The sequence below is a fragment of the Sapajus apella genome, unplaced genomic scaffold, assembly GCF_009761245.1.
Source record: "Sapajus apella isolate SASKATOON/1434 unplaced genomic scaffold, GSC_monkey_1.0 scaffold25, whole genome shotgun sequence".
NCBI lineage: Eukaryota > Metazoa > Chordata > Mammalia > Primates > Cebidae > Sapajus > Sapajus apella.
The window spans coordinates 12,547,618-12,563,503 of record NW_022436965.1 but is presented as its reverse complement, the minus strand read 5'-3'; the positions used below and the strand labels follow the sequence as shown (position 1 = coordinate 12,563,503).

At 37.5% G+C, this 15,886-nt stretch overlaps 1 protein-coding gene across 1 annotated transcript in view; it reads right to left on the bottom strand.

The window, feature by feature from the left end:
- Window positions 1-241: 241 nt before the first annotated feature.
- Window positions 242-15,886, bottom strand: part of LOC116559951 (quinone oxidoreductase-like protein 2) — a gene marked incomplete at its 5' end in the record, with an annotated part of 27,756 nt that continues 12,111 nt past the window's right edge. The window contains 2 exon segments of the mRNA XM_032291116.1: window positions 242-330; window positions 14,582-14,810. Coding sequence (XP_032147007.1) covers window positions 262-330; window positions 14,582-14,810 — 298 coding nt within the window.

Sequence of the window (15,886 nt, the reverse complement as noted above, 5' to 3'; positions counted from 1 at the left end):
TTTGCCTGGGGTATGTTTTCCTGATGTAAGGACTAATGGCATCCTTTCACTCTCAACAAGGTCCAAGTTTGGACGATAAATTATATAACCATATTAATTAGGAGCAATTAGTAAACAGAATCAAAGCTAACTCCAAGATTTTAAACCTGGATTAGTAAGGAAAGTGGTAACACCTTTGGAAACACAGAAGGGAAATCAGGTTTCTGCGAAAGATGTTGAGTTTTGATCTGGACATGTTAACTTTGCTGCTGAGGTGAGGATTTATTTAAGAGCGAGAAGCACCTTGCCCATGGATTTCCCCTGTATCACATGAAGGAAGGCATCATTGACCTAAAACAAAATGCAAAAGAATGTAGTCAGATTTGCATATATGGATATTTCAACAAACAGTTGTTGCTAGTTCAGTAATTAAAATAACCAACATATTAAGATGTATCTCCAATGAACTATAAATAACTAAGTATGCAATACTAACTAATTATCACAAATGCAAAGGAAAACAACATTCAGGAATAACCCAAGCTCAATATTTCTATCTAAATGCGTAATTCTCAGTGTTGTCAAATACACGCCAGACGGTAAAAAGTCCTAGACCTGTCCATACTCCACCGTAATAGCTCTTCGTTTTCTAGCTTTTGAAATAATGGAGCCACTGGCAGAAGAATCAATATTTTTATGTTTAATAATTTTTGTCTTTTTATTAAAATTGTCCTGTTTCCTATGTAACTGAAATTGTAATCTATCTTGAATCTTTTTTAGGAAGTACAAGGTTACAAAACATATCTAAAACAGCTACAGTAATCAAGGCATTGTCATATTGGTGAAAGAACAGACAAACAGATCAATGGAATAGAATAGAGAATCCAAAAATAGATCCATACAAATATAGTCAACAGATCTTTGACAAGAGAGCAAAGCAATTCAATGGAGACAGAATAGTCTTTCAACAAATGGTGCCAGAAAAACTGGATATCCACATGCAAAAATATGAATCTAGATACAGACCTGATACTCTTCACAAAAACCACCTCAAACTGGATCATAGACCTTAAATGTAAAATGCAAAACTATAAAACTTCCAGAAGAAAATATGGGGAAAAATCTAGGTCTCCTTGGTTTAGAAATGAGTTTTTAGATACAGCACCAAAAAAGCACAATCCATGAAAAAAAAATTGGTAAGTTGTCTTCTTAAAGTGAAAAACTTATGCTCTGCAAAAGGCATTGTTAAAAGAATAAAAAGACAAGCCACAGTCAGAGAGAAAAATATCTGCAAAACACATATCTGATAAATGACTTGTATCTAAAATATACACATAATTCTTAAAACTTAACAATAAAAAGCAGGCAAAAGATCTGAACAGACACGTCACCAAAGAAGATATACAGATGGCAAATAAGCATATAAAAAGATGCCCAACAGCATGTCACTAGGGAACTGCAAATTAAAACAACAATGAGACACCACTACAAACCTGCCAGAATGGCTAAAATCCAAAATACTAACAGCAAATGCTGGTGAGGATGTGGGGCAATAGAAACTCCCATTTGCTGCTAGAGGGAATACAAAATGGTACAGTCGCTTTGGAAAACAATTTGGCAGTTTCTTACAGAACTAAACACATCCTCACAATACAATCCAGCAATTTCACTCCTAGGTATTTACCCAAATGATCCAAAAACTTGTGTCCACACAAAAGCCTGCACATAAGTGTTTATAGCTGCTTTATTGACAATTGCCAAAACTTGAAAACAACCAACATGTCCTTAAATAGGTGAATGGAAAAACAACCCGTGGTACATCCATACAACGAAACATCATCCTGTGATAAGAAGAAATGATCCACCAAGCCAAGAAAAGACATGGAGGAACCTTAAGTGCATATTTCTAAGTGAAAGAAGCCAGTGTGAAAAGGCTACATGCAGTCTGAATCCAACCATATAAATTCAGGAAAAGGCAAAACTGTAGAGAAAGTAAAAGGATCAGTGGCTGCCAGGGACTGAGGGGCTGGGGGTAACGATGACTATGTAGAGCGCAGGGGATTTTTTTAGAGCTGTGAAGCAATTAAATCTAGACAAAAAGCAATTAAATCTAGACAAAAGTGATAGTAGCATGACAAATGTGAAAGAAGACTTTTGCAAAGTCTCAAACTAACATCTAGAGCTTTGCGACTCAAAGGGTGGTTCAAGAACCCCAGGCTTCTGCATCACCTAGGAGCTTATTGGAAATGCGCGATCTGGAGTCCCATCCTATCCTCATTGAATCATAATCTGAATCTTAACAAGATTCCCAGGTAATTTGTATGCACATCAATGTTTCAGAATACACAAGGAACGTTTGCAACTTAGTAAGAAAAAGACAGGAAGGCCAGGCATGATGATTCATACCTGTCATCCCAGCATTTCGGGAGGCCAAGTTGGGAGGATCACTTGAGTCCAGGAGTTGGAGGCCAGCCTGGGCATCACAGGGAGACCCCATCTCTATTAAAATTTTTTTTTAATTAGCCGGGCATGGTGGCACATGCCTGTAGTCCCAGCTACTCAGGAGGCTGAGGCAGGAAGTCACTTGAACTTGGGAGGATTGCTTGAGGCCCAGAGGTAGTCTTCAGTGAACCATGATCGCATCACTGCACTCCAGCCTAGGTCACAGTGCAAGACCTCCTCTCAAATAAACAAGAACAAAACCCAAAGAGACAGGAAGCCAAATACAAGACTACACAAACAGCTTAAATTGCAATTCAAAGCACTGGAAACCTGAATGGATACCAAATGTATATAAAGAGATGCTTAAATGTATTAGAAATCAGGAAAACTCAAATGAAAAGAGTAAGGTGCCACTTTACGCCTTATCAGTTTGGCAAAAATCTGAATGTTGGACATATCAACAGGGTGGCAAATAGTCAAGAATTCTCACGTGCTGCTGATAGAGGCACAAACTGGTCAAGTCATTCTACAGAGTAATTGGCAGTCAAATTAAGTATGCATACATCCTATGACCCAACAATCTACGCCTGGGAAAATAACCCCAAAGTGACCTTTGAACAAGTCCCTCAGGTTACACATATAAGGCTGTTTACTGCGGTTCTATTATGGATTGATTAGGGAATCAAGTCAACCTCAACGTTCATCAGTAGAGAATGAATCTGTAAACTGTGGTGGAGGTACGTCATGCAGCACGATGTGGTAGTGGGAAGCAATGAACTGGATACAGGAACAGCAACACAGATGGATCTTAAAAAGACAGCGCTGAGAGAGTTTATGAAACAGAACAAGGTCTAGTGCCTCACACCATTTATGTAACTTAAAAAGAAATTAACACACAAATTGACTCTATTTGTTTTACAAGGAAGTGTAAATCCAAAGATACACGTCAAACTCATCACAGACTGGCTCAGAAGGAAGGAAAAAGAGTAGGGAGAGGCAGTGGGAAACGAGGATAAAGGGAATAAGTAAATAGAGACATTCATAAAATTACCGACATCAAAACAAAAGATCAGCTTTCCATGATCCAACAATGAAAATGTGCTTTGAAATAAAGATTATGATTAATCAACCCTTTCCATTTGAGATTCTCCAAAAAAAAAAAAATAAGAAGAAAAATAAAGTAAAATAAGTACAGGAACAAATCAATCATGGCAACTCCTCTGCCGTATGAAATCCCTGGTTTCTAAAACATCTACCTTTCAGAGCTCTGTGCCTTACAGAGACCTTTCCCATCTAAGCAAATTTAGACTCTCGACAAGAGGTGGAAGAGGTCTAAGACAGATGTTTGAAACACTCATCCCACTTGTCAGTCATTTCCAGGTGACTCACAGCTGCATCACTCTCTCTGTCAGTTAGAAGTCACTTGTTCCCAGAGATGTGTCATAGCCCAACAATAGAAAATACTTGAGAAAATAAATATTATTAAAGCTAGTGATACTTTTTTGCTGGCATCCTAAGGGAATGAAGAATCTTCTGCAAATAAATGTTAACATAAAAAGAAAGCTGTCCTCTCAAATGCTCAAGCTAATTTTAATCATATTGCATATGAATCTTTATTAGAATGTGTCACAAATTTCTGTGACTTCTATAACAGAAAATACTGGGGGAAAGCACAATCTTCTCATTCCATGACTTGAGCATTTCAAAATGTTGAACATCCATTATCTTACCTTGTTTTTCCGATATTCTGTCACCTTTCCATGTCCAGTTGCCACTTCTGTTGTAACTGTAGCTGCTTCTAAAAATAATCCAACTCTGTCCCTTTCTACCTGGTGGTCTCTGTCTGGGCTGGGAAAACAGACTGACTCTCAGTGGTGTTAAGGACTGGAAGTTTAATCAAGGTAATAAGGATCTGAGTGAGAAACTGAAAAGTAAAGCGTATGGCTTTAGACCAGTCTTTGGATAGCTACTTCAGATAGCCTAGGGACACTTTCCTCCTGGATTCTGCAGGCTGTGTTACAGAGAGGAAGACTGCACAATACCGATGCCTAGATATAATAGATACACAGGCTGTTCCCAGCACCCTGGTTTTCTGCCTTCAGTTGGATGAAGCCATAATTAAATTTGTCTCTGGAGAAATGCAACCTGGCATTTGGAGCAGGATAAGAACACTGCTATTGTTTTAGGATATGAAGGTTCTGCTGTTGGAATTTTTAACTAGTTCTTCAATCAGGAATAATCAAAGTAACTTAGAGTTTTCTAAATATATCATATTGATGTGTGCATTCATTAGAAACTGGCTCTTCCCTTGAGATCTTCCCAACTAAAAAATAAACTCTTTATGAGCAAGGCTAAATCTTACTTTTTATTGACTGACATATAGTGAATGTTTGATGAATAAAATAAATCATGAATTAATGAATATATCTGAGATGAATGGGACTGGGTTTTTTCCTATTAGTTTTTGAAGTACAGGTGGTTTTTGGTTTCATGGATAAGTTACTTAGTGGTGATTTCTGAGACTTTAGTGTACCGATCACCCAGCAGTATACATGGTACCCAATATGTAGCCTTTTATCCATCCCCACTGCAATCTTCCGCCACACCAAGACCCCAAAGTTCATTAATGTCACTCTTATGCCTTTGAGTCCTCATAGCTTAGCTCCCACTTATAAGTGAGACCATACGATATTTGATTTTCCATTCCTGAGTTACTTCACTTACAATAATGACCTCCAGCTTCATCGAGTTGCTGCAAAAGGCATTTTTAAAATTCCTTTTTGTGACTGAGAATTCCAGGATTTACATATACCACATTTTCTTTATCCACTCACTGGTTAATGGGCACTTAGGTGGGTTCTATATCTTTGCAATTGCAAATTATGCAGCTAAAAATGTGTATGTGCATGTCTTTTTCATATAATGACTTCTTGTCCTTTGTGTAGATACCCAATAGTGGGACTGCTGGATTGAACAACAGTTCTACTTTTAGTTCTTTAAGGAATCTCCATACTGTTTTCCATAGTGGTTGTACTAATTTACATTTCTACCAGCAGTGTAAAAGCGTTACCTTTCTACCACATCCACACCAACATCTATCGTTCTTTAACTTTTTAATTATGGTCATTCTTGCAGGAGTAAAATGGTATCTCATTGTGATTTTAATTTGCATTTCCCTGATTATTAGTGATGTTGAGCATTTTTTCATATGTTTGTTGACTGTTTGTATATCTCCTTTTGAGAAATGTCTATTCATGTCCTTCCCCCACTTTTGATGGAATTATTTGTTTCTTTGTTGCTGTTTGAGTTCCTTGTAGATTCTGGTTACTAGTTCTTTGTCAGATGCATAGTTTGCAAATATTTTCTCCTATTCTGTGGGTTGTCTGTTTACTCTGGTGATTATTTCTTTTGCTGTGCAGAAGCTTTCTAGTTTAATTAGGTCCCATCTATTTATTTTTTGTTTTTTGTTGCATTTGTTTTTGGGGTCTTAGTCACAATTTATTTGCTTAAGCCAATGTCTAGAAGAGTTTTTCTGATGTTATCTTCCAGAAGTTTTTCAGGTCTTAGATTTAAGTCTTTAATCCATCTTGAGTTGATTTTTGTATAAGATGAGAGATAGGGATCCAGTTTGTTTTTTCTACATGTGGCCTGCCAGTTTTCCCAGTACCATTTACTAAATGGGGTCTCCTTTCCCTAATTCATGTTTTTGTATGATTTGTTGAAGATTGGTTGACTGTAAGAATTTGGCTTTATTTCTAGGTTCTCTATTCTGTTCCATTAGTCTATGTGCCTATTTTTAAACCAGTAGCATGCTGTTTTGGCAACTATGGCCTTGAAGTCGGGTAATGTGATGCCTCCAGATTTGTTCTTTTTGCTTAGCATTGCTTTGGCTATATGGGCATTTTTTTGGTTCCATATGAATTTTAGGGATTTTTTTCTAGTTATGTGAAGAATGATGATATTTTGATGGGAATTGCATTGAATCTGTAGATTGCTTTGGGCAGGAGGTCATTTCCATAATATTGATTGTTCCCATCCATGAGCATGGGATGTGTTTCCATTGCTTGTGTCATCTATGATTTCTTTCAACAGTGTTTTGCAGTTTTCTTCATAAAGATATTTCACCTCCTTGGTTAAGTATATTCCTAGGGTTTTTGGAGGAGTTTTTTTGTTTTGTTTTGTTTTTGTTTTTGTTTTTGTTTTTGCAGCTATTATTAAAAAGGACTGAATTCTTGATTTGATTCTCAGCTTAATCACTGTTGGTGTACAGTAGTGCAACTGATTTGTGTACAATGATTTTGTATCCTGAGAATTTACTGAATTCGTTTCTCAGATCTAGGAGCTTTTTGGATGAGTCTTAAGGGTTTTCTAGGTATACAATCATGTCATCAGCAAATGGCAGCCATTTGGCTTCCTCTTTTCCATTTTGGATATCCTTTATTTCTTTTTCTTGCCTGATTGTACTGGCTAGGATTTCCTGTACTATGTTAAATAGGAGTGCTGAAAGTGGGCATCCTTGTCTTGTGCCAGTTCTCAACAAGAATACTTTCAACTTTTCCCCATTCAGTATAATGTTGACAGTGGGTTTGTCACAAATGGCTTTTATTAATTTGAGGTAAGTCCCTTCTATGCCTGTTTTATGGAGGTTTTTATCATAAAGCGATGCTGGATTTTATCAAATGCTTTTTCTGCATCTATTGAAATGATCATATAGTTTTTGTTTTTAATTCTTTTTATGTGATGTACCACATTTATTGACTTGCATATGTTAAACCATCCCTGCATCCCTGGGATGAAACCCACTTGATCATGATGTGCTATCGTTTTGATGGGCTGTTAGATTTGGTTATCTAGTATTTTGTTAAGGACTTTTGCTCTATATTCACAAGGGAAATTGGTCTGTAGTTTACTTTTTTTGTTATGTCCTTTCTTGGTTTGGATATTAGGGTGATACTGGCTTCATAGAATGACTTAGGAATCATTTCCTCTTTCTCTATCTTTTGGAATGGTTTCACTGGGATTGGAACCAATATTTCTTTGAATGTCTGGCAGACTTCAGCTGTGAATCTATCTGGTCCTGGGCTCCTTTTTTTTGTTGGCAATTTTTTTTTATTACTGATTCAATCTCTCTTCTTGTTATTGGTCTGTTCATGGTTTCTGTTTCTTCCTGATTCAATCTAGTAGGGTTGTATGTTTCTAGGAATTTATCCATTTCCTCTAGATTTTCTAGTTTGTACTTGTGTTCCCACTAGCCTTGAATGATCTTTTGTTATTTCTGTAGTATCATTTGTAATATCTCCAGTTTCATTTCTAATTGAGCTTATTTGGATTTTCTCTCTTCTTTCCTTGGGTAATTTTGCTAATGGTGTACCAACTTTATCTTTTCAAAGAACCAGCTTTTGTTGCATTTATCTTTTGTATTTTGTTGTTGTTGTTTCAATTTCATTTTGCTCTGCTCTGATCTTTCTTATTCCTTTTCTTCTTCTGGGTTTGGGTTTAGTTTGTTCTTGTTTCTCTTGTTCTTTGAATGTAACATTGGGTTGTCAATTTGTGCTCTTTCATGCTTTTTGATGTAGGCATTTAATGCTATGAACTTTCCTCGTAGTACTTCTTTTGCTGTATCCCAGAGATTTTGATAAGTTGTGTCAGTATTATTCATTTCAAAGAATTTTTAATTTCCTTCTTGATTTCATTGTTAACCAAAAAAATCATTCAAGAGCAGATTATTTAATTTCCATGTGTTTATACAGTTTTTGAGGGTTGCTTTTGAAGTTGATTTCCAGTTTTATTCCACTGTGGTCTGAGAAGATACTTGATATGATTTTGATATTCCTAAATTTATTGAGACTTGTTTTGTGACCTATAATATGGTCTATCTTGGAGAATATTCCATGTGCTGATGAGAAGAATGTAGAGTACTACAGCTGTTGGGTACAATGTTCTGTAAATATCTGTTAAGTCTATTTGTTCTAGGGTATCGTTTAAGTCTATTGACTTTCTGTCTTGACAATCTGTCTACTGCTATGAGTGAAGTATTGAAGTCCCCTACTATTATTATATTACTATCTCATTTCTTAGGTCTAGCAGTAATTGTTTTGTAACTCTGGAAGCTCCGGTGTTAGATGCATATAAATGCAGGATTATAATAACTTATTGTTGGACTGATCCTTTCATCATTACATAATGTCCTTCTTTGAATTTTTTTAAACTGTTGCTGCTTTAAAGTCTGTTTTGTCTATAAGAAAGCTACTCCTGCCTGCTTTTGGTTTCCATTTGTGTGGAACCTCTTTCTCCACCCCTTTATTTTGAATTTACATGAATCCTTTCGTGTTAGGAGAGTCTCTTGAAGATAGCAAATATTTGGTTGGTGGCTCTTTATCCATTCTGCCATTCTGTATCTTTTAAGTGGAGCGTTTAGGCCATTTACATTTGATGTTAACATTGAGGTGTTAGGTACTGTTCTACTCATCATATTAGTTGTTACCTAGATACTGTTTTTTTCATTGTGCTATTGTTTTACAGGCCCTGTGAGACTTATGCTTTAACGAGGTTCAACCCCAGCCTACAGAAATGGGATTGTTTTCAAAAGGTAAAAACTTTTGGCTAGCAGTATGTTCTTAAGGTGAATTACATTCATCACATCATTGATCTAAGTTTATCTAAATCTTAGATCCTCTACAAATCTAATGAAATGGCGAACATTCAAGGAAACAACTGACAAGACTAAGTTTTGGCAGATGCAGAGCAACTGGAACTCTCATACATGGGGAATGCAAGATGGCACAAGCACTGTGGAAAATAGTTTGCCAATTTATTAAAAGCTAAACATGTAGTAGCAAACCAATACAAGCAAAATCCCAAAATGTTAAGACAGACAGCTCAACTTTGGGCACATTTGTATGCCAGAGCACCAGTTTCTAATCCAGAATACAGCAAAAGAAATAGAAAACCTGTGTAATATGGGCTTTGGTAGGAATGTGGTATCAGTGGCCTTGTCTTCAAAGTCATAGGATATGGAAACTGAAACAGAATTGCTTCTGAATAACTGAGGCATAGAGAAAGAGCTGCTGATATCACTGAAGGTGCCCACTTTTGAAGGGGCATCAACATCTGTTATTTTTAGAATTCTGCACAGATTTATTTTAACGTTATCATTCAGAAGCAGCTACAATTCAATCCTTGCCTCATAACATTCTTGCTTCATGATGTTATCTAGGCAACACTGGAGAATGAGGAAAAAAGTAAAACCAATTAAACATCTGTGTAAATTGTTTTAAGTTAAACATACATCTAGCATATAGCCCAGAAATTTCAGTCCTAAAATATATAAAACCATACGTCTACACCTGTCATGAATGTTTATAGAAGATAAATTTATAATCACCAAAAACTGAAAACAATCAAATGTCTGTATACTGGTGAATGAAAAATTTAAAAACTGTGGTACATCGATACAATGAAATACTACTCAGCAATAAAAAGGAATGGATTACTGACACACGAAGCAACATGGTGCACCTCAGAAGCATGACACAAAGAGAAAGAAACCAAACTCAAAAGTCTACATACTGTATGATTTCATTTACATGACATTCCAGAAAAGAAAAAGTATACAGGAAGAAAACAGGTCAGTGACTACCAGTAGCTGTGGAGTAGGAAAAGGAGACTAATTACAAGGCACACAAGGGAGGTTTTGGGGGTGATGGAAATGTTCTTATATCTTGACTGTGGTGGGGTAGCTATATGCTCTACAGGTTTGTCAAAACTCAGAGAACTGTACATCTAAAAAGGGTGAATTTTATTATATGTAAATTATATCTCAACAAGCTTAACTTTTTTTAAAAAGTCAGGCAATGTGGTACTAAACATAAAAATAAATAAATTTTTGAAGTTGAGCATCAGCCTGGCCCATAGAAAATAGAACCTAATCAAAAGTTATGCCCTAATGCATCACTAAGGGCTGCAATCCCAGAGAGGCAAGAGTAAAGGAAAAAGTGAAGCAAATCAATGAAAGAAGGAGAAACTACAGTGCATTGTGTTACTGATTTTGAATTGGTTGTAGCTTCGGGGGACACGCAGTTAGCTGTCGTTCTCACAGGACATCTATAGAGAAGCCACTGGATAGTAGCAATGGTTGTTCACAATAAAAAAAAGAAAGAAAGAAAGAAAAAAAAAATGCTGGGTGCAGTGGCTCATGCCTATAGTCCCAGCATTTTGGGAGGCCGAGGCAAGTCGATCACCTGAGGTCAGGAGTTCGAGACCAGCCTGACCAACATGGTGAAACCCCATCTCTACTAAAAACACAAAATTAGCCTCGTGTGGTGGCAGGTGCCTGTAATCCCAGCTACTTGGTAGGCTGAGGCAGAAGAATCACTTGAACCCAGTGCGCAGAGGTTGCAGTGACCGAGGTCACGCCACTGCACTCCAGCCTGGGCAACAAGAGCAAAATTCCGTCTGGAAAAAAAAAAAAAAAAAAAGAAGCGGGAGCCATATGAAACAGTCAACAGGGAGGAGAAAAAGCAAACAATTTATCTCCTTTCATTCCTCCCAATGAAAAGCTTGCTCAATGGAGTGAAATACCTATACTTCTGGACTGCATTGCCCAGCCCCTGCATACAGTTTCTGGGAAAGCCAGAGGCTTCAACAGGTCCATTTGGATCAAACCTTTGCACCAGAGCTGCAGAAGCTCCTCTGTCATGAGCAGAATGGAGCCCTTGCCTGTAGGATCAGCTCCCAACCCAGGAAAGGACGAGGCCATTAACGATGTTAGGAGATGCATCCCAGGGATAGTGATTTGGGCTGCATAAACCACAGGATCAGCTACAGGAGTCATCACTGGAAAAGCGTGATAAATGGCCAAGGCCTGGAGCAGGTGGGGCCAGCAGATATGGGGAGTTTCACAAACTGGGTCTAGAACAATGGGCTATAATTAATAGACCTTCTAAACTAAAAGAGTAGTTTCATTTTTAAGAATATGCCACAGATACACAGAAAATTTCAAGCAAACAATTTCTATCCATTAACAATTTCTATCCATCTGTTCATATGATGATCTCACCTGACTTCTAAATAATAAACAAGTTCAGATCTGTGAGGTTAAACACCATGTCAAGCTGACATGTTCAGGGACCGCTCCATACAGAAAGCAGACACTGCACATCTAAATAATGCCCTCCTCTGGACAGATCACAGGACCAATTCATGATCCACCCACCACAGCATGGATATAATCCTTCAGAAAATAATAAATTCTAAGTAGTATTCAAAATCTAAAGACTGTCTTATAATCCTTCCCTCTGAGACATCAATGCAAAAATGTTACAGTTGAGGGGAACTGAAAAAGCTCAACTCCGTATTTTAACATGGCAATATCTTATGCTTTTAAAAAGTTACTACAATCATTATGTGCTTTTACATGTATCATCTTATTTAACCCTCATAATCACCCTAGGAGACAGGGTATATTGTTGCTCCTGTTACAGATGAGAAAACTAAGGCACAAAGATGTGTAATTTGCCCACAGCGTCTGAACTTTGCTAGTCTGAGCCCAGAGCCCCATACTCATACACAGTCATTCAGCAGATATGTGAGTGCCTGCCAGAAGCTGGAGATATCGAGGTGCAGATAGCACATGACCCTGCTTGTGCACAGTTTATGCTCTACGGGAAAGACGGGCATTGGACAAGTAATCACAAGTAAATAAAGGAGAAGCAGAGTCCTACGGAAGTTCACACCCTGTGCCTACTCAAAAATCTACGGTGCAAAGTTTGTGGTCATATTAATATCAACTACCAAGGTTAAATCTGCAAGTACACATATTCAGGAGAAAATGCAAGCCAGTCAGATTCACTAGTGCTTTTTAGTTTGTATTTTCTCTATATACAGTACAGTGGTCATTTTCCAAACCTAAACAGGTCCTGATAAAAAACTTTTCCAGTATTAAACAATTTACATGTTTACTAATTTGCTCATTTAATGTTTTTCTTACCCAGGCTTTAAAGTTCAATGAAATTAATTATATATCTATTTAACCATCTTCATTTTCAAAAGAACAAAGAACAAAATATATAAATTCTGGTACTGCTCAGGAAAATATAAGAGTACTGGTTATTTTAACTACAACATAGTTATTTCACACAGATAATTCTATGATAAATAGATAAACTTCATTCTATAAAATAAGGCTTCTCAGAAGTGACTTCTTGGCTTGCTTGAGGAGAGAGTTTGACACAGTCATAAGAAGCCCAGATTCTGGCATCAGACGGTCCAAGACTAGATTTACTTCCTACCTATCACTGGGCAAGGCTCCTAGCCTCTGCAAGTCCTGATTCTTTCATCTGTAAAATGTAATAAAGTTGCTGAGACCTCAAAGGGTTGTTGTGAAGGTTAAAGGAGATAATGCATGTAAAGTGTTTAGCATAGTTCTTGACCCATAGTAAGCACCTAATGTATATGAGCTGTCATTCCCATTATTAATCCTCTAAATGGTTTGCATATTAAAAGAAACAGAAAAAGAAGAAAAGGTAAATGGATGGTGTATGAATGAGATGCTTGAAATGTGTTAGGGAGCATGGCCTAAAGAGCCACCCAATTACACCAAGGGCAGCAGAGTGAGAACAAGTCTATAAATCCCACATGCTGAGCCCTCACTGGAAAGGAGAAGGGCAAATGGAAGCTGACAGGTGGTTAGTAATTACATAGTCAATTCATGTTTACAGAGGAGAGAGAACTTCAACGGGGATAATTAAAACCATAATCTACCTCCTGCCTAAACAGCACCTAAAAGACCTTGAGGGAGAAGAGGCAGTTCAAACTAACACTTGTTTCCACTTCTGTATACCTGATTGTCCTTATCCCTTATCAACGGGTATAGCCTCAGGTAAAGCAAACATCCGGTTAGAAGTCACATGCTAAAAGCCGCAGGATGGAAGGGGACTCAGAACTTGGGGTTTTCATTTTTTTAAGTCACAAGTCCTTTTCTTAAAAGTTTGAACAAAGTAGTTAAAATGTACAGCTACTCAAACTCCAGCAGCGATGGTGTCCCAGAGAACAAGCCGCTCACATCTACACCTGCTGCCCCCAGCCCCACATCCCTGCTGTGGCTCCTGCAGCACAGTCTGAAAACTACTCATAACACTTAATTTTAGAGAGGCAGAAACAGAAGTCAGAAAAGCAAGGGGACTTCCACAAAATGACACAGCTGGAGGGACAAAGCTGTGACTGGCATCCAACCAGTATTCCACTGGACAGTTAGGTTCTCTTTACCACTGAACACCATCTTCCTAACTTACATACTAAAAAGACAAAGAAAATAAGCCATGTTTGAAAAGAATGTGTCTCCTCACAGGAAGAAACAACCATGGAAGGCTGGTTAGCCATGAAGTCTGGCACCGACAGCTTGGACTCCACTAATCTGCATTTGAACAAAATATCACCTCCATCTATGGCTGACAGGAGTTACCAAGACAGTTTTTTTGAACATTAAAACAAATTAAGTCAAAAAAATAATAAAGACTTCACAGTGAATGCCTAACAGATTCACATTTACAACTATATTGCATATGCATGCTTACAGTTACACTCCGGAGGAAGTATAAGCCACATTAATGAGATTGGGCGGAAAGAAAAAAGGGAGTGAATAGCCAACAAAATTAACTACAGTGACTAATGGATGAATTACAGTCTTATGATGCCAGGCACGATTTAGTGTTCTTCTCACAGAACCCCAACGTAGATCATCTGGTTGTGCTTTAAAGCATCTATATTTTAAAACCAAATGTCATGCCAAGCACTTTCTTAGACTTGTATGCTGTAGAGTTCAAAGTTCATATCAACATGTGTAAATCATTTTCTAAAGTACCGTAACTTTCCCCTATTTGAGAGAGCAGGAATGTGGACAGAGCCCTCAAATTTCAGCTTCACATGGCCTTCAGGGATTCAGATTCACATTGGGCCTGAGTCTACGGCCATACAACCCAGAAGACTAGGAAAAATCCTGTGGCCCCGACTCCTGTGCAATTCCACTAGTTTGTGTTGCATTTTCACCTTTTTATTTTGTAAAAGGAGGATTTATAGTATCCAGAGATAAATTTATACCCAACAGCTTGACACAAGGTATTTCCTGGCCTCATCCGCATCACATCCCTTAAGTACGTCTCACCTCCTCCAGCTTGGAAACCATTCCGACATATGGTTGTATGCGCCCTTGCTGGCAGTACTGAAGCAATGAAGACAGGCTCTTGGAGAAGACAGGAAACTTTGTTTCTTTGTATTGACCATAGCGCAGGCCCATGGCAGAGACATTCTTCAGGAGTAGAAGGTTGGCTGGCACAGAAGCGATGTTTCCTCCAGCAAATCCCACCACCACAATCCTGCCCTCCCATGCCAGGCTGAGGAGACAGAGAAGAAGAAAAAGAAATTATAAAAAAAAAAAAAACAACATACATTCACACCCATTAGGATGGCTAGTCTCATAAAATAATAAGTGAAAAATGTTGGCGAGGGAAATTTAAGCCCTTGAGCACGGTTGGTGGGATTATAAAATGGTGCAACTACTACAGAAAACTGTATGAAGTTTCCTCAAAAAATTAAAAATAGGTTTAGCATTTCCACTTCTGATATATATCTAAAAGAATTGAAAGCAAGGTCTCAAAGAGATACTTGCATACCCATATTCATAGCAGCAGTATTCACAATAGCCAAGAAGTAGAAGCAACCCAGTGTCCATCAACAGAAAACTGATAAGCAAAATGTGATATATACATATAATGAAATATTATTCAGGCTTAAAAAGGAAAGAAATCCTGTCACATGCAATAACATGGATGATCCTTGAGAACATTATGCTAAGCGAAATAAGCCAAACATAAAAAGATAAATACTGTATGATTCCACTTAACAGGAGGTATCTAAATTAGTCAAATTCGTAGGAACAGAAAGTATAATGGTGGTTACCAAGGGCTAAGAAAAGGGAGGAAAGGAGAGATGTGGTTTAATGGCTATAGTTTCAGGTTTACAAGATGAAAAAGTTCTTAAGATCTGTCACACAACAATGTGAATATAATTAACACTATTGAACTGTACATTTGAAAATGGTTAAGATGGCAAATTTTATGTTATCTGTTTTTTACTATAATAAAAAAAAAAAAGGAGAATGAAAAAAAAAAGGAATGTACATTAATTTTCACAGAGAAAGAAAGGGCAGAGGTTACCAGGGGTTGGGAAGGGGAAAGAGGCAATTAATGTTTAACAAGTACAGAGTTTTTGTTGGGGATGATTATGCAACATTATGACTGTATTTAATGCCGGTGAATTGCACACTTATAAATCATTAAAATGATAAATATTAGGTTATGGCATGTTTTGCCACCATTTAAAAAAAAACAACAACATGTATTAAATCCACAGCTGGGAACTCCTCTTGACCTTGCAAATAGGCAGGAGTGAACCATCCTTTATTATTTTG